This window comes from Ostrea edulis, chromosome 3, assembly GCF_947568905.1.
Source record: "Ostrea edulis chromosome 3, xbOstEdul1.1, whole genome shotgun sequence".
NCBI lineage: Eukaryota > Metazoa > Mollusca > Bivalvia > Ostreida > Ostreidae > Ostrea > Ostrea edulis.
This window is the reverse complement of record NC_079166.1, coordinates 87,819,509-87,842,665: the sequence shown is the minus strand read 5'-3', so window position 1 is coordinate 87,842,665 and position 23,157 is coordinate 87,819,509. Positions and strand designations below refer to the sequence as shown.

At 37.3% G+C, this 23,157-nt stretch overlaps 1 protein-coding gene across 3 annotated transcripts; it reads left to right on the top strand.

Annotated features, from left to right (window-relative positions):
* Positions 1–2,542: 2,542 nt before the first annotated feature.
* On the top strand, positions 2,543–22,686 carry LOC125674902 (tumor susceptibility gene 101 protein-like). Of its 3 annotated transcripts, XM_056159323.1 has the most exons (11): positions 2,543–2,752; positions 7,277–7,361; positions 7,959–8,024; positions 9,202–9,365; positions 12,219–12,381; positions 13,653–13,898; positions 14,382–14,506; positions 14,980–15,072; positions 15,317–15,450; positions 18,218–18,320; positions 20,990–22,686. In XM_056159323.1, exons 1-11 carry the CDS (start codon positions 2,705–2,707, stop codon positions 21,077–21,079), a joined length of 1,317 nt encoding a protein of 438 aa, XP_056015298.1. In that variant the 5' UTR covers positions 2,543–2,704; the 3' UTR covers positions 21,080–22,686. The 3 variants fall into 3 exon arrangements, with proteins under 3 accessions (XP_056015298.1, XP_056015300.1, XP_056015299.1); XM_056159325.1 differs by lacking the exons at positions 2,543–2,752; positions 7,277–7,361; positions 7,959–8,024 and adding an exon at positions 8,880–8,892; XM_056159324.1 differs by lacking the exons at positions 2,543–2,752; positions 7,277–7,361; positions 7,959–8,024 and adding an exon at positions 8,912–8,924.
* The last annotated feature ends 471 nt before the right edge of the window (positions 22,687–23,157 follow it).

Genomic DNA, 23,157 nt, shown 5'->3' with positions numbered 1-23,157 from the left:
GTACATTGACGTCGCGTCATTGCGCGACAAAATCACATGGGACATTTATTTGGACATTAAGTATCTTTTCGTTTTCCTAAATGGACGCGGGATAAAATAAAATGTTGTATATTCTATATAGTAAATTTTATGTACTTTTTGTAAGTTATATTCATTAAAATATTCGCGTTGGAATAATGCTTAGAAATAAGACATAAAATGGTAGAATTGTTTAAAAAGCGCGGTATTTGTAGAAAAAGGACATTTCACTGGACACCGATAAAATCAATCTACTTCATGGATATACTCAGAATTTTATAATACTGGTATACATTGTGCTCCACGATACATGTACATTATAAATGTAACAAGGATAGTCAACTTCCCCCTGTATTAGGCGTGCTACTGGTCATGATGATTTGCATTTGCAGTCTATCTACAAACACGGGACACCACTGACAGGCACTGTCTTTGCCATTTTTAAGGTCGCTATATCAATTCTATGAACTAAATGTTTAAAGTAATTGGTTTATGGTTTTTAGATAAGGACGTCACAATCATACACCAATTCTTACGTTATTTGGGACAAAATCAATCATTTTATTAATCTGTGGATAAAGCGTATGCGTATTTCATGTAACGCGGGACAACGAAAAATGACGACATCTGCGTGTATATAACTCCGTTATTGATAATATAATGCGTGTAAATTATATTTTATATAAGCTATTATTATTATTTATATATTTTCCTTGCCATTGATGTATAAGACTTTAATAATCCACAAAATATACAACTGTGTAAACATAGCGGAAACATTTTCTAATGCACGTATGAAAGTAACACCAGTACCGTGCGCGACGTGTGTTTAATTTCATGAATTCGAAACATATCATATTTATGGTATACAATCTTTGATAAATATATTTTAACATCCATCAATTTACAACACAATCGATTTGGGCTGTTATGAATGGTTGGCCGTAAGCGCCGAGCAAAGGCCTAAATTTGAAGCCTTTCACCGGTCTTGGTGACGTCTCCATCAGTGCAAAATTCTGGAGAGAGATGTTAAACAAGATACAATCAATCAATTGCGAAATGAGGTGTGATGTGCCACCAAAAAAAAATAAAAAAATAAATAAAAATGCACACATTGCTCAAAACACGACAACGTGCACTTTCAAGTGGGATAAATCTCCAATATATAGTTATATTCGACATGATGTGAAATTCAAAAAGAACTTTAAATTTCATTGAATGGACATCATGATGCTAAAATTAAATCATAGACCGAGACTATATAATGCAGTCATTTTAGGCACAGATGTATTAACGACAAAGATCTCTCTCGCAAATGATGTGCACGCAGAACTTTGCGTATAGACAGCTATACTCGCCTGACAATTATTGCTATATGGCTCATATATATACCGCAATGACATGTTCTGCAAATGAAAAAAGAAGAAATATTCACTCTTACACGACAGTACCAAACAGATACGTAAAATGTTTCCTCAAGTTCCATTTTAAAAAGACCCTTTAATATTTTGTGCTAAGGAACAAAACCTCTTATATTGTGCATGGTATTAAGAAATTTATCCTATCATTTTTTCTTCACTTCGTTTCAAATATAGGGTATCAGACCCCAGTGAGAAGAAAGTGAAATTAAACCTTCGTGATAAGAATGTGCCCTATAGGTAAAAATTTACTATGGAAATTGTTGGCTACAGAAAAATCGATAATACTTTTTATAAAGCTGATCGATTTGTTACTAAATCTCAACAAAATGTATCGTAATTTGTGTATACATGTACACCGTGATCGATGTACAATACACATGTGTAACATGCATGGCTCACTATGCAATATAGCGAATCTTAAACGTAAAATTGTTATATGTATATTTTAAGATCTCTTAAAAGGACATACAGTAAAAAAAAAAAAAAAAAAAAAAAAAAAAAAAAGAAAACCTAGAATTTCGGAATTTTGGACTTTTTAGATAATTTCATTAAGCCGAAAAAATGACACATTCAGCAAATTACGTCATCATATTTGACCTTTAAACTTAATATATGACCTTGACCATCATAATTGTACTTTATGACAAAGACTGCTTATACATGTGTCCAAATATGAGGTCTCTACTAGCTATACAACAAAACTTTAAATAAAGTTACCGATTGTAGACTCGATCGATCCCAGACCTCTAAGATATTGAATGTCTCTCATATTTTTAGAATATGCCAAATACATGCCATGGATTACATTAATTTGTTCAAAAACAGCATTGAATATTATAGTATTGTGGAGATTTCATTTATCAAATTAATGAACTTTGTTCAATTTCTAGTAAAAGAGAAATATCTTCTGGGTTTTTTATTTGGTTGGGTTTTTTTTTTTTTTTTTTTTTTTTTTTTTTCAGTTAAAAGAAATGCAGTCTGTATAGCGAAATAGCAAATGGTAGAAATTTTTACTTTGAGTCACCAAAAATCCGTTTTATCCGTATTGAATGATTTGGCCTATATTTGTAGTCATGTAAATGTTTCGCAAGTAAGGTCTATACACTTCATTATAACAAGCACAGTGCTGACCAAGATTATCTGTCAAGATTTTCCTGTTGATGACAGTGAGTCAAGTTTATTGAAAGAAACGACTTTAAAAAGATAGCATTCCAGAGAGAAAAATGAGAATTTAATTCCTGTTTAGAAGTTGGTTTCCATAAATAATGGCAGCGACAGGCATCGATCAGGTTCTGAAGCAGGGACTTAGTAAGGTAAAACCCATTTTCCCCCCAACCTCTTGCCGCGCCGTCTTGGTATTTGCCAATCGAAAGTTGACAAATATTGCTCAGAAATGATGTAAAGTTGAACACACACGTATATTCATATGAAATCGGTGAATCCGTGTTGTTATCGCTACTTTCTATTTCGTTGAACACTTACAAGAGGAACAGTCTTTAAAAATAACTGTAGGATATAAAGATTTTTAATTTAGGTAAATCCCCAGGTCTAGACAGTCACTGTATGCACATGTAGCAATGGCAGGGTATTAGGTATATAGGAACATAATATGTTGTACGGTGTGACCGTTGAGACGAGCGAAGCCCATTAATTAACATATTACAACATGACTTTTATCCTCCTCTTCATTTAACGCGGGAAATATAACGCGCTTGGTGTAAACAGTTACAAATTGTGACGTCACATTAGCTGCAATGTTTTTTCTTCTTCTCTCAAACCAAGCAAAAACAAAATTTTTGAAGCTATGAGAAAGCTTGTCTGGAATTTAAAACGGGTTTGTCAATGAAGTATACCGCAGTGACGGCGACATTTTTGCAGAAGCATTAGGCGAACGACAAAAATTGTTGAGTTTCCGCTAACGTTTCAGAAAAAAAATAGGGTAGGTAGGTAGGAAATAAATTTTATTTTATTTTTAAATTTTATTTTTTCAAAGTATGCGAAAACATTCTAAACTCTAACAAGTTCAATGATCTATTGAATTTTATACTTTCAATATAAAATTTTGCTTAAATTGCATTGCAAGTAAATTTTCAATCTTAGCATTTCACCTGTTATTGGCTGAGGATTATTTCCAGATGTTTTAGAAGAAACAATATTTTTCAATGAAACATATAGCATAAAACACAAATTAAAGTTAACTCCTTTATGCCCCTATGCTATACAAGTACCAGATATATTGTTTCTACATTTAGATTGGTGTCAAAGCAATACTACTATTGGATATGTTTGACAGGAAAATAATGTGATGATTTTGATAAAAATATGAAATCATCACCAAAATATCAACATCATTAACATATTTTAAGTTTATTAATTCATTTCTGAATGTACTTTCACAATCTAAATGGAACAAGGGTAGGAAGACAGTCTGGGCAGATCCCACTTATTCTAATGGGATCCAACTCTCTTCCAGCTAAAACTTTTTACCGGACATAAATTTTTATTCAAAAAAAAAGTCTGCACATCTTTTTCCCCCTCGGCTCTCAACAGCCATCGACAACTCGGATGCGTTCACTGCTTTATTTGTGGCCTTTTTCATAGTGTATTCAGTTAGAACTGTAGCAGAAACCATGGATGTGCATACACATTTGATAGACTGGACATTCAAATGCACTATATAACATCTGTCACTCTGCACCATGACCTCCATATAAACAATGCCCGCTAAAGCAATAGCACAAGACGGTGGCTATTTATAAAAACACCATAGGAGTTGGCAATTTTAACAAAAGAAAGTCTTCTATGGAAACATGACACTTGTCAAAGTCTCTCGGTCGTCTGTTAACTTCAATTGTCAAAGCACCGTTGCGTGAGGCAAGCATGGAGGTACAGTACTAGGTCAACCATCATGCCATGCTGTTAGTTATAAACATTATCAATGTTGTTTAAACGCTTGACACAATACCATGTAAAACTTATACGGTACCAATTTTGATGCACCAGATGCGCATTTCGACAAATAATGTCTCTTCAGTGATGCTCAACCGAAATGTTTGAAATCCGAAATAACTATGAAGTTTTAGATCTAAATATAGCCAAAAACAGTGTGCCAAACAAGTGGAGCCAAATACCATGTAATTTTGTACATCGTTAAAGCGTTTGAATGACTTCATCCCAATGTCTAACTAAAAAGAAAACCAAGAACCGAGAATATATTTTTTTCGGAAAAATGACGATTTTTTTTTTTCAAATTAGCGGAAAAAATTTCTAGAGTCGGGGCTATAATTTAGGGTCGGTCGGGTTAGCAGAAACACAACATATTTTATCAGTGGCCTTATGGGTAATACTCATCTTTTTTCGGCTGAAGAAGAGCAAATCACGTGACTCATATGTGTAATCATTGGAGCGAGCTTCGCTCGCTACTAATACTACGGTCTCCACGAAAACTCAGTGGTCCGAAGACCGAGGCCAGTGAATTTTAAAGTCGGGTCAGTGAAAATTAACAATCAGAAAGTCCGATGGGCTTGTAGACTTTTTGTAAGTCACATTAAACATAATGTTGGATTTAGATATTCTAAATGTCGTATTTGCTTAAATTTACCATCAAAATAAAAATAAATAAAAAAATAGCACATAAAGTAAGTGTTTGGACATTGTGGTCTGTTTATTTCGTAAAGAACGATAACTATACTTGTAATTGTCAAGATAGCTTGTACTTGATCACGTGAATATTAAACGAACAACTTGTAGAAACAACAAATTAAAATGGTCGCGTTATGTATCGCACCGCACACCGGTAATTGCTGCTTTATTGCATTGTCCAATTAAAATGAACTTCAACAATTGCAGTTATCTCTGATTTTATGCAATTTCTATAGTTTATAGAAATAATCATTTACATTTGATGTTAGTAGAGAAAGCTACTTCCTAAGGTGCACTCAGGCTGTTTTCATGTTTGTGAAAAATACATGAATTTGTAGTCTTGTTGTTTGTGGGCGAAGAGAGACAAAATGCCGTGTACAGTGTTGTTTTTCTGGTATCGACAGAAAGGATGTCTTAGGGTGGATATGGATACGAGTAATAACCATAGTTTCAGTAAATTAATTGTACAATTTTACAATCCATTCCATAATGTATGTGATAAACATATGAAAATTTAAGGGGCCAGTAAATTTCACTGTGGGCCAGTAAATTCAGGCAGTTCACTGGTCCGACTGGCCAGCAAGTTTTAAATGATTTCGTGAAGACTGATACTAAGCAGCCCAGATGGATCATGTTATTGTGTGTTAACATTCCTGTAATGTTCCTGACGTACGGGGCATTACAGTTTGAACAAAAAATACATGTGCTTACAAATCCAAAATGAAATATATATATATATAGTGATGTTTCACACGAAGTCTTTCATGTTCTTGTTTTCCCCAATACATTTTCATCGAAAATAGAATTTTTCAAACCTTTAATGAATATTGTCACTTTTAATACATAATGTGCAAAGATTTCATGAGATTTTATAGCGGGCATGTAGAAAATTGATATTGATGTACATCATGCATTACATCATGTATGGAATTTGTATGTGCACCTTTTCTTTATGTATTAATCAAACTTTTATTTTAACATCAATTTTGAATGAAAAACAACAATGAATATTTTTGTGAAATAATAATTTTCTCCAGTTAGAAAACTTTTAACATGATTGAGAAGTATTGTTGGTTGAATGGTAAATTTTAAATCGCTAGTTACAGACACATTGTTTTCAAAGAATATAGTATAGTAAAAACGGGAGGAAAGAGTAATAAAAAAAACAACACGTGATAGTTCATTAATCCTGGTAATACCAACCTCCAGGACCTTAGAAATAACATTGAAATAAAAATCTCATCTTTTTATGCTCTGTTTTCCACTTCTGTTAAATGTTCAACTTGATTGCAAACCTGAACATTCCGCAAACCTCAGCTGATCTCATTACTTACAGAATCAGTCAAAGAGTGTCAAATGTAAACTAGTATTATATATAGTTATTGACTGGGTCTGAGGATAACAGCTGTCGAATGTAAACTAGTATTATATATAGTTATTGACTGGGTCTGAGGATAACAGCTGTCAAATGTAAACTTGTATTATATAGTTATTGACCAGGCCCGAGGACAACAGCTGTCGAATGTAAACTAGCAGTTATTAACTGGGTCCGAGGACAACAGCTGTTGAATGTAAACTAGTATTATATTGTACAGTTATTGACTGAGTCCGAGAGCAACAGCTGTTGAATGTAAACTAGTATTATATAGTTATTGACTGAGTCTGAGGACAACAGCTGCTGAAGGTAAACTAGTATTATATTGTTATTGACTGGGTCTGAGGACAACAGCTGCTGAATGTAAACTAGTATTATATTGTTATTGACTGAGTCCGAGGACAACAGCTGCTGAATGTAAACTAGTATTATATTGTTATTGACTGAGTCCGAGGACAACAGCTGCTGAATGTAAACTAGTATTATATTGTTATTGACTGAGTCCGAGGACAACAGCTGCTGAATGTAAACTAGTATTATATTGTTATTGACTGAGTCCGAGGACAACAGCTGTTGAATGTAAACTAGTTCTCTTTATCAGTTAGTGGACGAGTTTAAACTAGTGCCGTCAAGGGTCACGAAAATAACTGGAATGTGTATTGTTTAATAATTGTATGTAGATTTATTGATCTGTGGAATGGGTTTACAATGACTGGCTGGTGTACTCCAAAATTGGAAAAATCCTTGAATCTTTTTAAAAAAATTTTTTTTGTTGTTGTTGGATTTTTTGTTTGTTTTAATGTTATTCTGTATTCTACAGTACAAGTATGCAGACATTGCGAGGAGAGATGTGACAAATGCCGTTACACAGTTCAAAGACCTGCGGCCGAATCACAGCCCCTTCAGTAAGTGACAGTGATGTGATGAGTGATGAATTGTGTTTGACAACAAATCAACAACTGTTTGATATATCGGTTCTAATTGAATTGTTATTGATGAATTTGTTACTATTTTTTGTTGTTAAGGACACTCCGACTTCAGGCCATTGTTTAGCTGGAGGTGTTTATTATGTTGAATATCCTAATTACCTTAATGAGTGTCTGGGTAGTGTAGTGGTTAACACACTCATTTGTCACCACTGCGACCTGAGTTTGATCCTCAGGAAGGGCAGTGGATGTATTTGAGAGAGTAAATTAAATGTGGTAGCCCACTCAGACACGTGGGTTTCCTCTGGGCACTACTCTGGCTTTGTCCCACATCAATGATCCCTTCACACCAAACTCACCAGACGAGAAGCATTGATATGAGTTGTAAAACTTGTTTGTTGATCATCGTAAAATAAAGTTTAAACTTTTTATCCTAATTACCTGTATTCCAAAGTATACTGTAGTAAATATATGTGATACCAGATAACAGAATGGTTGCTTCCCATTTGATTACCATAGCAACTGAGCTGAATTGTTAATTTCATTTCATTGACTTTGTTGTTTATTGATTTGCAGTATTCAACGATGGAACCAGCAAAGATCTCCTCAACCTGGATGGTACGATACCTGTCTCATACAGAGGTACGCTTAAATTATCTATACCTGTCTCATACCGAGGTACACTTAACTTAAACCTGTCTCATACAGAGGTACTCTTAAATTATACCTGTCTCAAACAGAGGTACAGTTAATTTATGCCTGTCTCATACAGAGGTACGCTTAAATTATACCTGTCTCAAACAGAGGTACAGTTAATTTATACCTGTCTCATACAGAGGTACGCTTAATTTATACCTGTCTCAAACAGAGGTACAGTTAATTTATACCTGTCTCATACAGAGGCACTCTTAATTTTTACTGGTCTCATACAGAGGTAGGCTTAAATTATCTATACCTGTCTCATACAGAGGTACGCTTAATTTATACCTGTCTCATACAGAGGTATGCTTAAATTATCTATAGCTGTCTCACACAGAGGTACGCTTAAATTATCTATACCTGTCTCACACAGAGGTACGCTTAATTTTTACTGGTCTCATACAGAGGTAGGCTTAAATTGTCTATACCTGTCTCACACAGAGGTACGCTTAATTTATACCTGTCTCATACAGAGGTACGCTTAACTTATACCTGTCTCATACAGAGGTACGCTTAACTTATACCTGTCTCATACAAAGATATGCTTAATTTATTTTTACCTGTCTCATACAAAGGTACCTTTAAATTATACCTGTCTCATACAGAGGTATGCTTAAATTATCTATACCTGTCTCATACTGAGGTACGCTTAATTTATACCTGTCTCATACAAAGGTACGCTTAAATTATCTATACCTGTCTCATACAGAGGTACGCTTAATTTATACCGGTCTCATACAGAGGTACGCTTAAATTATACCTGTCTCATACAGAGGTACGCTTAATTTATTTATACCTGTCTCATACAGAGGTGCGCTTAAATTATACCTGTCTCATACAGAGATATGCTTAATTTATCTATTCAGTGAAACACTTGTATAGTGAAATGCTGGGGATGAACAATTTTGCTTCAATATTTTGTATTGCTTATAGGAGTTATGAGATTGATCACTTTTCGTTATCTTCGCCTTTCATTCAATATGTTCATGATAATTATGTTTTCAAACTACTGGGAATGAAAAACACTCCTCCATTTGAATGAATTCTTTATACGAATGTTTTACTTTTATCTGTCTCATATAAACATCCTTATAGAGATTCTATATTTACTGTTATACAGGCAGTGTGTATAATATTCCTGTTGGAGTTTGGATCTTGGACACACACCCGTACAATCCACCCATGGTGTTTGTGAAGCCCACCAGTACAATGAAGATCAAGTCGGGGAGGAATGTCGACACCAACGGAAAAGTCGATCTGCCGTATCTACGTGACTGGCGATATGTGAGTTTGTAGTAGCACCCTCAAGCAAGTGAAAATGAAATCCTTTTTGTCATTATAGTTTAATCGTAAGTTAATTAATGGTATATAGCTTTTCTAGCTTTGTGGAGCAAAGCAGCTTAACATGCACAGTGTCTAATCCAGTATTAAATGACTACATTTGGATTTGAATTTTTTGGTAAATTACCATGTTAGGATTCGAGCTTTTTAGTTGCTTGCCCACCTTCAAATGCCCACATCAAGATTTGAACCATTCAGTTGCTTGCCCACCTTAAGATGCCCACTTCAAGATTTGAACCGTTCAGTTGCTTGCCCACCTTAAGATGCCCACATCAGGATTTGAACCGTTCAGTTGCTTGCCCACCTTAAGATGCCCACATCAAGATTTGAACCGTTCAGTTGCTTGCCCACCTTAAGATGCCCACATCAGGATTTAAACCGTTCAGTTGCTTGCCCACCTTCAAATGCCTACATCAGGATTTGAACCTTTTGGCCTCTAGCCCGCCATTAAAGTATCACATTGGGATTTGAACATTTTCGTTGCTGTCACGTATAATCCCTAGTGGATTAATTGTTGGCTATTTCTCCCTCGCATAATGATAATTTATAGAAATTGGGGAATAACTATCTTCTGATTTGTTGTATGCGACTGTTAATGCTAACTTAGTAGCTGCAAACCGAGTTTTACCTTCTTGGGTAACATGTCGCCGATAACATGTTGCCAGTAACATGTCGCCGATAACATGTTGCCAGTAACATGTCGCCGGTAACGTCGCCGGTAACATGAATGTTCGTGACCAATAAATTAGCATTAACGGCCGCAAACAATGAATAAAAATATAGTTATTTTTTATCCTAATGCAATTTTGCTTCATGTTTTTATATGTCTTATTTCTTTGAGTTTTGCTTGACAATGTTTTATTTAATGAAACATGCCACAAAATGTTTATATTATATTCTGTTTTTGCATCATTCTACAATGACATCACAATTGAAAATTTTCCATTTTGTTAATACTCATTGAACTGCATCAAACTTCAGTGCATTAACCAATGGACATGCAAATTACATAACAGCTGCGTTAGAATGTATAATGAGGAATACATACAATTTACAGGGCTCGAAATTAACATATGCCCGTCAGTCTGTGACTGGTTAAAAGTCGGCGGACTGACATACATTTGTTTTAGTCAGTTCGATGGGACTGGTTAATTTTCTAAAGCATCATTTTGGAAAATATACTTATGAAATTTTATACACACATTTGGCATTCTTCGATCTGTAAATATTTAGACGAATCTGGTTCGTAAATATAAATCCCACATTTAAATGTTACAATATTGTCTGAGGCATATTGAGTTAAATTTCATTTTAATAACATTAACGAAATATGTTTAATTATTTCTGGAAAACTGTTGGACTGGTAAATTTTTCTGCGGACTGGTTGAAATTATACCCCATCAGTCCGGCTGGACTGGTGACATAAAAAGTTAGTTTCAAGCCCTGATTTACAGTTTCTCAGAATCTCCTATATGCTACTTGTGTGTTGTCATTCATTTTTCAGTCTCGGTCGGATCTGCTAGGCCTGATCTAGATTGTCAGATTGTCATTCATTTCGTTTTGTTTTCAGCCCCAGTCGGATCTGCTAGGCCTGATCTAGATTGTCATTGATTTTGTTTTGTTTTCAGCCTCAGTCGAATCTGATAGGCCTGATCTAGATTGTCAGATTGTCATTCAGTTCGTTTTGTTTTCAGCCCCAGTCGGATGTGCTAGGCCTGATCTAGATTGTCAGATTGTCATTCATTTCGTTTTGTTTTCAGCCTCAGTCGGATCTGATAGGCCTGATCTAGATTGTCAGATTGTCATTGATTTCATTTTGTTTTCAGCCCCAGTCGGATGTGCTAGGCCTGATCTAGATTGTCAGATTTCATTGATTTCATTTTGTTTTCAGCCCCAGTCGGATCTGATAGGCCTGATCTAGATTGTCAGATTGTCATTGATTTCGTTTTGTTTTCAGCCCCAGTCGGATGTGCTAGGCCTGATCTAGATTGTCATTGATTTCGTTTTGTTTTCAGCCCCAGTCGGATGTGCTAGGCCTGATCTAGATTGTCAGATTGTCATTATACCCCCCGCAACAAGTTGTGGGGGGGGGGTATACTGGAATCGGGTTGTCCGTCCGTCCGTAGACGCAATGGTTTCCGGACTCTAAAGCATTATCCTTTCCACCTACAGTCACCATATCATACATATGGACTACCCATGGGATGAAGATGTTCCCTATCAATTTTGGGGTCAAAAGGTCAAAGGTCAAGCGCACTGGACATCGAAGAAGCAATATGGTTTCCGGGCTCTAAAGCGTTATCCTTTCCACCTACAGTCACCATATCATACATATGGACTACCCATGGGATGAAGATGTACCCTATCGATTTTGGGGTCAAAAGGTCAAAGGTCAAGTGCACTGGACATCGAAGTAGCAATATGGTTTCCGGGCTCTGAAGCATTATCCTTTCCACCTGCAGTCACCATATCATACATATGGACTACCCATGGGATGAAGATGTACCCTATCGATTTTGGGGTCAAAAGGTCAAAGGTCATGCGCACTGGACATCGAAGTAGCAATATGGTTCGGTTTGTCATGCCATTTGTTTTTTACACTCAGAAAAGAGGTAGTTTATACCTATTACCAACACCCTTTGGGAGATTGGGGTAAGCGGGGGGTATTCTTAGTGAGCATTGCTCACAGTACCTCTTGTTCATTTCGTTTTGTTTTCAGTCCCAGTCGGATCTGTTAGGCCTGATCTAGATTGTCACTGATTCGACAGATTGTCATTGATTTCGTTTTGTTTTCAGCCCCAGTCGGATCTGCTAGGCCTGATCCAGATTCTGGTGATTGTGTTTGGAGAAGAACCCCCAGTGTTTTCCAGAGCTGCAGCTCTCACAGCCCAGTCACACCCGCCTTACCCAGGGGCGGGGCCAACTCCTTACCCCGGACAGACACCCTACCCAATGCAAGGTGGGTAAAATACTGCTAAATCTACTGTAGCATGTACATGCACTTCTAAGTTAATTTTTTTATTGTTTTACATTGGTATACGAACAAAGCAATGAAGAGAAACCAAATTATTAACAATACTGCTCCTAATTAGCATGCAAGACGTCATTTAGATTTGTATAGCTTCTCAAAGGACATAATTTTGATGCACGGAAACTATTCATACTTTGGAAATTTGAAATCTTAAGGATTAACAATTTTTAGCTCAAGTGAGCTTTTCTGATTGCTTGTTGTCCGTCGTCTGTCCATCTGTCTGTAAACTTTTTACAATTTCGACTTCTTCTCCAGAACTTCTGCGCCAATTTCAACCATACTTGATCAAAAGCATCCTTGGGTGAAGGGCTTTCAATTTTGTTCAAATGAAGGGCCATGTCCCTTTTAAAGGGGAGATAATCACAAAATGCAAAAATAGAGTGGGGTCATTTAAAAATCCTCTCAAGAACCACTAGCTCAGAAAAGCTGAAATTTACATGAAAGCTTCCTGACATAGTGCAGATTTAAGTTTGTGAAAATAATGGCCCCCGGGGGTAGGATGGGGCCACAAGGGGGATCAAAGTTTTGCATACAAAGATATACCGAAAATCTTTTAAAATCTTCTCAAAAACTACTGGGCCAAGAAAGTGGAAATTTACATGAAAGCTTCCCAACATAGTGCAGATTGAAGTTTGTTAAAATCATGGCCCCGGGGGTAGGATGGGGCCCACAAGGGGGGACCAAAGTTTTACATAGAAATATATCGGGAAAATCTTTAAAAATCTTCTCAAAAACTTCCGGGCCAGGAAATTTGAAATTTACATGAAAGCTTCCTGACATAGTGCAGATTCAAGTTTGTTAAAATCATGGCCCCCGAGGGCAGGATGGGGCCACAATAGGGGATTAAAGTTTTATTACAAATATATATGAAAGATCTTTAAAAATCTTCTTCTCAAGTACCAATGAGCCAGAAAAGCTGAGATTTACATGAAAGCTTCCTGACATAGTGCAGATTCAAGTTTGTTCAATTCATGGCCCCCGGGGGTCGGATGGGGCCACAATAGGGATCAAAGTTTTGCATACAAATATATCGGGAAAATCTTTAAATATGAGCCAAGGTGACTCAGGTGAGCGATATGGCCCATGGGCCTCTTGTTTAATGGGGTCAGCACCTCTGTAAATTGAATCAGAATGAAATTGATAAATCTTACCTTAGATAATTCTCTGATCCAGGGTACAAAACAATTTCTTTCTGACAGGTGGTGGTGGCTACCCCATGCCAATGCCAGGCAGTGTAAACCAACCCCCGGAGTATTCCCAATATCCTGCTCCCAATACCCAGTACCCCGCCTCCGGATTCACAGGCTACCCTGGTGGTGGTTCTACGGGGTACCCCAGCTACCCTCCCTCTGGGTACCCGCCACAGTATCCCAGTAGTACAAACACGTACGGGGCACCATCTAATCTTCCGTACCCACAGTACACCGCACCGGGAACCAACACAGGTAAGTAAAGCCCACAGTACACCGCACCGGAAACCAAAACCGCATTGGGAACCAACACAGGTAAGTAAAACCCTCAGTATACCGCACCGGGGAACAGTACAGGTAAATAAAGCCCGCAGTACACCTGGGAACAGTACAGGTAAATAAAGCCCGCAGTACACTGGGAACTAATACAGATAAGTAAAGGTCTGTCTCAAAAATAATCGGGTCACCATCACAGATCACAAATTACATTATATCAACTGTCACTTTTATTTAACATGTATAAAAGGGGAGGATAAGAGATGGAGGGAGGGGTGGTGGGGGTGTCATTCAAATCACTGTGTTCTAGCAAGAGTAATTTCAAATTGGTGGATTGTGATGTCTTGGGTATGTTTGATGTGCTAGTGACTTGTAAATGTGTTTTGATTGGTTGATACTGATGTTCAAGTATATTTTGATTGGTCAATACTGACATTTAGATATTTTTTTAATGCTTGATAGTAACGTCAAGTGCCCAGCCCGGGAGTACTAATACAGTTACAGAGGAACATCTACGTATGTCGTTACTGTCAGCGGTGGAGGATAAAATGAAAAGGAGGCTACGTGAGATGTTTGAACAAGCACAGGTAAAATCTTATTAGTCAAAATGTGTTACTTTTGAATTTTGTGTAAGAAAAACATTTTGCTGTGTTGAAACATGTATTAGATTACAACAGTTTTCGTAACTTTTGTATCCAATCAGTGATGATTGCTTGCCTTAAGGGGGATGAATTTATTTAATTCATTATGAGAGAGGATATAGTAATGAAACTGTGTGTGGGTGTCAAGTGGGTGTGTAACACTGAGATTGTAGACGCTCTACAGGCCACATTTTTTGCTCGATTGATTTGATACTTCACATGTAGCTTTGTTATCAAGAGAGGAAGAACCCTGTTGCTTTGGGGTCAAAAGGTCAAGGTAGGTACAAGACTTCATTGAGAAAACTTATTGCAAGGGGTAGCTCCACTTTGCGGAGTTCTACTTGCGATCAGACTTTGGAGTTCTCGTTCACTGCAGGATATGGACGTGATTCGATTTCAACATCTGTATATTTTGACAGGCTGAGATGAATGTTCTTCACAAGACTCAAACTGACCTGCTAAAGGGGAAAGAAAAGCTGGAAACTATGGTCCGGAACCTAGAGAATGAAAAGGTATGTAACTAGGTCACCTCTCTCTCTATTTCTCTCTCTCTTCTTTCTTAATCCTTAAGTGAAATAAAGGGACTGAATTTAATACGTCTAATACGGGATCCGCGTTGGCCGTACTTTAATTGTTCATAATCTCAAGAAAACTATAAAGTTTGCTGCAAAATGCTCAGTAAAATTGGGAATGGGATTTTATTTGACATAATATGATGTATTCGGTACTGATATTTTTAGCAAAATATTTTCGCAGGGGGAGATAGAGAACAATATCAAGCTTCTACAGGACAAAGATCAGGAAGTCAAGGAGGTCCTGAGAAAGCTTGACAGTCAGGACAAATTGGATATAGATGAGGCTATCATAACCACCACGCCCCTGTATAGACAGTATGTAGCATGCCAGACAAAATATGCAATATGACCCCCCTCCCCTCGTACAGGCCATCAGCTATCCCAAGACATTTGATTAAAAAGACCACATCACCAGCTGTAGGTGAAGTGCCACAAATTTTGACCTATACATAGTGATTTAGCAATTGCGATGAGGAATCTTGACCCTGTCGATGCCTATTGAGACCAACAACCAGGTCGTCCTTTTTTTTACAAGCATTTTGTACTCGATCCCAAAGACAAGTGCAGTGATACAATTGTACACAAGGTTTAGGTTCCTACTTGTTTTAATGCTAATTGAGGTTAGGGGTGAGATCAAAAGTTGAATGTCTGATAAAATACTTAATTCACAGTTTTCATCAAGACACCCCCCCCCCCCCCCCCCCCCCCCCCCCCAATGGCTTTTAGGCAGGGTCATTTTTTGAAATTCTTTCATTCTTTTCAGATTGTTCCATCTCTCTTTATTTATGCTCATCTTGGTTTAAATATTTGAATTTTATAATTAAGGTCTTCCGTTTCCAACGGAAGACCTTCTAGTGATTCTACTGTTTATTATTATTATTATTATTATTTATTTTTTTTTTTTCCCTTTTGTCTCCTACACCGTTGGATGGATTTTCCTGAAACTTTCACAGGTTATAGACAACGATGGTACCTCGAGGCATTTTTTTCATTTTTTCAAAATTCACTTCCGTTCGTCAGAAACGTCCGATTTTCCGGTTTTTGAAAGAAACTTTGTCCGGGGGTAAACTTGAAAACCACAAAAGATAATCGAATGAAACTTTCAGGGATGACAGATCTATCTTCTCTATGATGCATGCACGTAATATTTTTTGTCGCCGTCACTTCCGGTCGTCACCGGAAGTGATTAAATAAATCATCAATTTCAAACTTTTTTCTTTCAAATTGAAACCTATATCGTTTTACTAGGTCTAGTTCTAATTCTCAAAAAATGTTGATCCCACCGGAAGTTGAATCTCCAACTTCCGGTTATATCAAAGAAAGACTATTAATTCTCTCATTTTTCAGTGCCATAAATATTGGTCATGAAACCAGTTAATGAGTTGTGTTTTACATATATTATAGTCACTATAAATGTCTAGAGTAACTTTAAATATTGTTGTAAAATTCACTTCCGGTCGGCAAATACGGCTTATTAGCTGTTTTCGTTGTACAGCGTTTTTCTCAGAAACGGTAAAAGATAGAGTCACCAAAATTTCAGAGTTAATAGATCTCACTTTGAAGGGGTGCAGTAGGGGGTTAAGAATGTCGGCCGTCACTTCCGGTCGTCACCGGAAGTGATTAATAAATCATAAATTTCAAACTTTTTTTTTTTAAATTGAAACCTATATCGGTTTATTAGGTCTCGTTCTAATTATCAAAAAATGTTGACCCCACCGGAAGTTGAATCTCCAACTTCCGGTTATATCAAAGAAAGACTATTCATTCTCTCATTTTTCAGTGCCATAAATCTCGGTCATAAAACAAGTTAATGATTTGAATTTTACATATGTTATAGACACTACACATGTCTAGAGCATGCTTAAATATTTTTGTAAAATTCACTTCCGGTCGTGAGATATGGGGTGGATATATTGAAGCCTTATTTTTTCAGTTTCTCAATAATGAATATAGATAGACGCTTGAAACTTGTCGAGTTGATTAACTAACATTAGTCCATTGTACACATACATTCAATTTTTTCGTCCGTCACTTCCGGTCTATACCGGAAGTGTTTTAAAAAATGTCGATTTTCCGATTTCTTCGAGTGATTTCTCAGAGATGGCTGGATATATTTTCTTGAAATTTTCAGGAATAATGTCTTATGAAATGACCTTGCTATAATTATTTTTGTTTTTACAAAATTCACTTCCGGTCGAAAAATATGGCCGATATTCTGTCTCTCAAAAGGAATTTTGTCCAGCATTTTTCTTGGAAAAGGTAAAATATAGGTTCATCAAATATTCAGGGATAATCAATCTCCGTTTATAAGCGTGCAGTAGGGGGTTGAACCGTCACTTCCTGTCGTCACCGGAAGTGATTGAAGGAATCGCAAATTTCAAACTTTTTCTTTCAAATTGAAACCTATACTAGTTTATTAACTCTCTTTCAAAGTGTCAAAAGAATATTGAGTCTGTCGGTAGTCAAAACAACTACTTCCGGTTTCTTCATAAAATACCTTTTTTCTTTTTGTCTCTTTCTCCCCATAAATCTCGCTTATATTTGAAGTCTTTCATATGATTTTCACATGTCTTAATAAAAAGTATCAACTTCTAGAGTTTTGATGATTTTGTTTTTCAAAATTGACTTCCGGTCGGTAGTAACCTACTACTTTCTCTTTCTTTAGTCTACTTCTTTTTGTTGAGAACTCTTCCAGATAGAGACGTGAAATTTTCAGGGAATATAGACAGTAAAGAGTCGCTGTCATTTATAGGAAAACACATCTGAATAGTACTTCCGGTCGTCACCGGAAGTTACAAGAAATGAGTAAAAAATTCGATAAAACACTTCTCATTTATTGTTAAAGTACATTCTCTGATATATTTGAATGGTTTTTGTAGGATCAGAAAACTCTTTACCGGAAGTGAACAAACGGAAGACCTACTCATTACTAGTAATGAGTTTCTAGTTGTTTATTATTTTTACTGGGCTGTTTAGTTTCTTTCATTTATTTTTTTTAAAGTTTAATTCCTTTGTTTATTTTCAGATTGCTGAATTCCTTTGTTTATTTTCAGATTGCTGAATTTCTTCCGTTTATTTTCAGATTGCTGAATTCCTTTGCTGAGGAGCAGGCAATAGAGGACGCTATCTATTACCTTGGGGAAGCCCTGCGTAAGGATGTCATTGACATGGATGTTTTTCTCAAGGTCAGCTGGAAAATCTCAATTTGTTCACTTCTTGATCAACAATGTATGGTTTGAACACAAAATGCAGATTTCTCAAATATAAGCACACACAAATATAAGCACACACAAATATGTTCACACAAATATAAGCACACACAAATATGTACACACAAATATGTTCACACAAATATACATGTAAGCACACACAAATATGCACACACAAATATGTACACACAAGAATGTGACTGTGATGTCATTTTGTATGAAGTTGAAATGAAATTCAAAAGTATTTTTTGATTGATCAGTATTCCTTTACATGCATATCATAGTACTGTGGTTACTACTTCTCTGAATACCTATTCATCCTCTTATATGCCCCCACCCCCTCCCCTAGAAAAATGCAGGTCATTATATCGGTTGGTAGACCAAATGTTTTTCACTCAATATTTTAAAAATCCTTAGCTTGACCAACATCAAACTTGTACTGATTTCCCCAAAAGAGTAGATGACCCCTATTGATTCTGAGATCACAAGGCTCAGTCTACTCTAGACAGAAGATACCATTGTTTGATCAGTGTCTCGAGAACCCTTTGTTTAACAGACATCAAACCTAGTACTAACTGTAACAATAGTTTCCCCTTACATTTACTGATGTCCCCTATTGAAACTGTATTTATCAACAAATCAGGAACATTTGATACCCTAGAGAACTATAACCACTGTAACACTCCTTCCCGTACAGAACCACAGTCATGGTGTAACACTCCCTTCCCTACAGAACCACAGTCACGGTGTAACACTACCTCCCCTACAGAACCACAGTCACGGTGTAACACTCCCTCCCCTACAGAACCACAGTCACAGTGTAACACTACCTCCCCTACAGAACCACAGTCACGGTGTAACATTCCCTCCCCTACAGAACCACAGTCACTGTGTAACATTCCCTCCCCTACAGAACCACAGTCACGATGTAACACTCCCTCCCCTACAGAACCACAGTCACTGTGTAACACTCCCTCCCCTACAGAACCACAGTCACGGTGTAACACTCCCTCCCCTACAGAACCACAGTCACAGTGTAACACTCCCTCCCCTACAGAACCACAGTCACGGTGTAACATTCCCTCCCCTACAGAACCACAGTCACAGTGTAACACTACCTCCCCTACAGAACCACAGTCACGGTGTAACATTCCCTCCCCTACAGAACCACAGTCACGATGTAACACTCCCTCCCCTACAGAACCACAGTCAAGATCTAACACTGCCTCCCCTACAGAACCACAGTCACGGTGTAACACTGCTTCCCGTACAGAACCACAGTCATGGTGTAACACTGCTTCCCGTACAGAACCACAGTCATGGTGTAACACTGCTTCCCGTACAGAACCACAGTCACGGTGTAACACTGCTTCCCGTACAGAACCACAGTCATGGTGTAACACTGCTTCCCGTACAGAACCACAGTCACGGTGTAACACTGCTTCCCGTACAGAACCACAGTCATGGTGTAACACTGCTTCCCGTACAGAACCACAGTCATGGTGTAACACTCCCTCCCCTACAGAACCACAGTCACGATGTAACACTCCCTCCCCTACAGATCCACAGTCACGATGTAACACTCCCTCCCCTACAGAACCACAGTCACAGTGTAACACTCCCTCCCCTACAGAACCACAGTCACGGTGTAACACTGCTTCCCGTACAGAACCACAGTCACAGTGTAACACTCCCTCCCCTACAGAACCACAGTCACGATGTAACACTCCCTCCCCTACAGAACCACAGTCACGATGTAACACTCCCTCCCCTACAGAACCACAGTCACAGTGTAACATTCCCTCCCCTACAGAACCACAGTCACGATGTAACACTGCTTCCCCTACAGAACATAATCACAATGTAACATTCCCTCACCTACAGAACCACAGTCACGATGTAACACTCCCTCCCCTACAGAACCACAGTCACGATGTAACACTCCCTCCCCTACAGAACCACAGTCACGATGTAACACTCCCTCCCCTACAGAACCACAGTCACAGTGTAACACTACCTCCCCTACAGAACCACAGTCACGGTGTAACACTCCCTCCCCTACAGAACCACAGTCACAGTGTAACATTCCCTCCCCTACAGAACCACAGTCACGGTGTAACATTCCCTCCCCTACAGAACCACAGTCACGATGTAACATTCCCTCCCCTACAGAACCACAGTCACGGTGTAACACTCCCTCCCCTACAGAACCACAGTCACGATGTAACATTCCCTCCCCTACAGAACCACAGTCACGGTGTAACACTCCCTCACCTACAAAACCACAGTCAAGGTGTAACACTCCCTCCCCTACAGAACCACAGTCACGGTGTAACACTCCCTCCCCTACAGAACCACAGTCACGGTGTAACATTCCCTCCCCTACAGAACCACAGTCACGGTGTAACACTCCCTCCCCTACAGAACCACAGTCACGGTGTAACACTCTCTCACCCTGTATATTTCACCTAGATTTCACATGAATTCATCCATTGTGGAACACTGTAAATTTTCATACTTAAACACAATTTTTTTTCCTACTTAATCAGACTCCTTCAAAATTTTGACCATCATTCTGATTTCATATGTACTTGGTATTTTGAAGTATTTGTGATTTATGAATTTTCTTTACTTCTGATTTACAGCAAGTTCGAGAGCTTTCCAGAAAGCAGTTCTTTTTACGAGCCTTAATACAGAAATGTCGTGAAAAAGCTGGCCTTCCTCCAATGGCTTGATTGTTTATCATCAATTTCTTACAGCGAGGATTGCTCATTGTTAGATAGACTACATACATAATCACATTTCTGTCACAGCAACATGTTGTGTGGATGTAAGGAAATGGGACTTTTGTAATCAAGGAAATGTGACATTTATGACTAAGGCAATGCGAATCTTTTTGCATCCAAAGAAAGAAAAAGTTTTTTTCTCCACAAACTGATTGTGATGAAATTTTCTTCATTTGAAAGTGAGACGTATGAATTCAGATTTGAATGAGCGATCACTTTCAAGATTTTTGTCCTTGATCAACAGACTAGTGTTCACCCATCAAGTGGCATGCTACAAAATATGAAGTTATCCCCTGTAAGCATCAAAGTAATGTGGAAATCGAACAGCACAGATTTTGACAAAATTTTACACAAAATATACATACTTTCATTTTGTCTTTTAATCATGACACCTTTAAAAATATGCTTTGACTCATGTTTCCAAGGCAACTCTTGTAAAGACGTGGCCTCAGTAATTGTTGAATTTTCATACTAAAAAGGTGTATATTCACTTTTCATTCAACTTCCCATTACTATTTTACTAAGCTATCTTTTGTATGTAATTTTATGAAATAAAATTAATTCGCCAGAAATTCATTAAACATAAAGTACCTATCCTTCACTATGAAGAAAATTTGATGCTTACAAATAATGGCTCTGTAATATCTGCTCCTTACTGACAATAGAGTTATAAAATATTAAGACAGAATGCCTGAATTATTTTGTGGTATGAAGGACCAGGGTGTCTGGATTCCATCTGTCTGTTTGATGTGTGGGTAGCCTGTTGTCGGTATGGCGTTCTGTTTATACGATATGAATATGTATCACCTGATGGTATCTTATGTATCATGCCTTGGAATGCTCTAATCATAGATTGATTTCCAAACATTAAATTATACATGGAGAGGGGTATTCTTATTCAGTTCTTGTGTCAAACTGAGACGCCACTCTTCATCCAGTCTCAGAATGATAAACATTATATTCTTCACGTCACTTTGTATTTATCTTGTAAATTGTATCAGTCACCTGTCCATTGTGATGTAACAATTGCATGTACATGTTTACAAACATTTGTACATTTAGTTCTGTCTTACAGTCAGACTAAAAGATTTATTGTCATTTAAATACTGTGAATAAGGAATTGTTGTGTTAATTTTTCTCGAAAGTAGATCAATATGCTATTGATTTATTTTGTGTGTTAAAATGTAACGCCTTGTTTCTGTGTTGAATAAAAGAAGAGCTCCACAAGGTGGGGCACCCACCTAAAGTAGGCTTTCCTCTATCAAGTCCTACTGACCTTCAGTTTTGACCTTTTGACCCCAAAATCAATAGGATTTTTCCTCACCAGATAACAAAGCTACATGTATATTTGAAGTATCAACTCAATCAAGCGAAAATTGTAGCCTCTAGATTAAATCAGGACCACCCCACCCAAAAATTGTAGCCTCTAGATTAAATTAGGACCACCCCACCCCCTTTCGAACGACTTCCTTTGCAATTAAAGTTTCCTCTCTGGTTATGCACAATTGATTTCATGATATAAGATTTCTGGGTAATAAAATATTATCAAACTTGTTTATTTGTGTTTTCCAGACATGTGTTTGTGTTCTCATGGATCGTCAATAAGTTTCAAATGGATGTAATTATGATTAATGGCACTGTTGCGGATCTGTGTATTTTAGACATCATGTGACATGGTTATATAGATACATGTAGCAAGAGCATGCTCGTAAGGTCATTCTACCACCATTAAAGAAGGAAGAGCAAGTCGCTTATTTTTATTGGCCAGTTATAATGATTATGTTGTAACCGGAAAGCAGAACTCTTTAACTGATAAAATATGAAAGTTACCAGCCAACTTGGCTTAAAGTGGTAAACTACCTCCAGTTTACAATGATCAACCCAGGTAAGGGGATTTCTGAACTATGATCAACGCTAAATGAAAACACTTTATATGAATTTAATAAAGTGAGAATTAACCTTTGTAAATGATAACAAATAATAAGTAATGATCAAAATATAACAAATAGTAAAGTCTATGGAAATTT

Coding starts and splice junctions, on each gene's coding strand:
- LOC125674902 (XM_056159323.1), top strand. CDS start 2,705: ATGGCAGCGACAGGCATCGATCAGGTTCTGAAGCAGGGACTTAGTAAG. Junction 12,382..13,652: donor GACACCCTACCCAATGCAAG/GTGGGTAAAATA, acceptor TCTTTCTGACAG/GTGGTGGTGGCTACCCCATG. Junction 13,899..14,381: donor CGCACCGGGAACCAACACAG/GTAAGTAAAGCC, acceptor AATGCTTGATAG/TAACGTCAAGTGCCCAGCCC.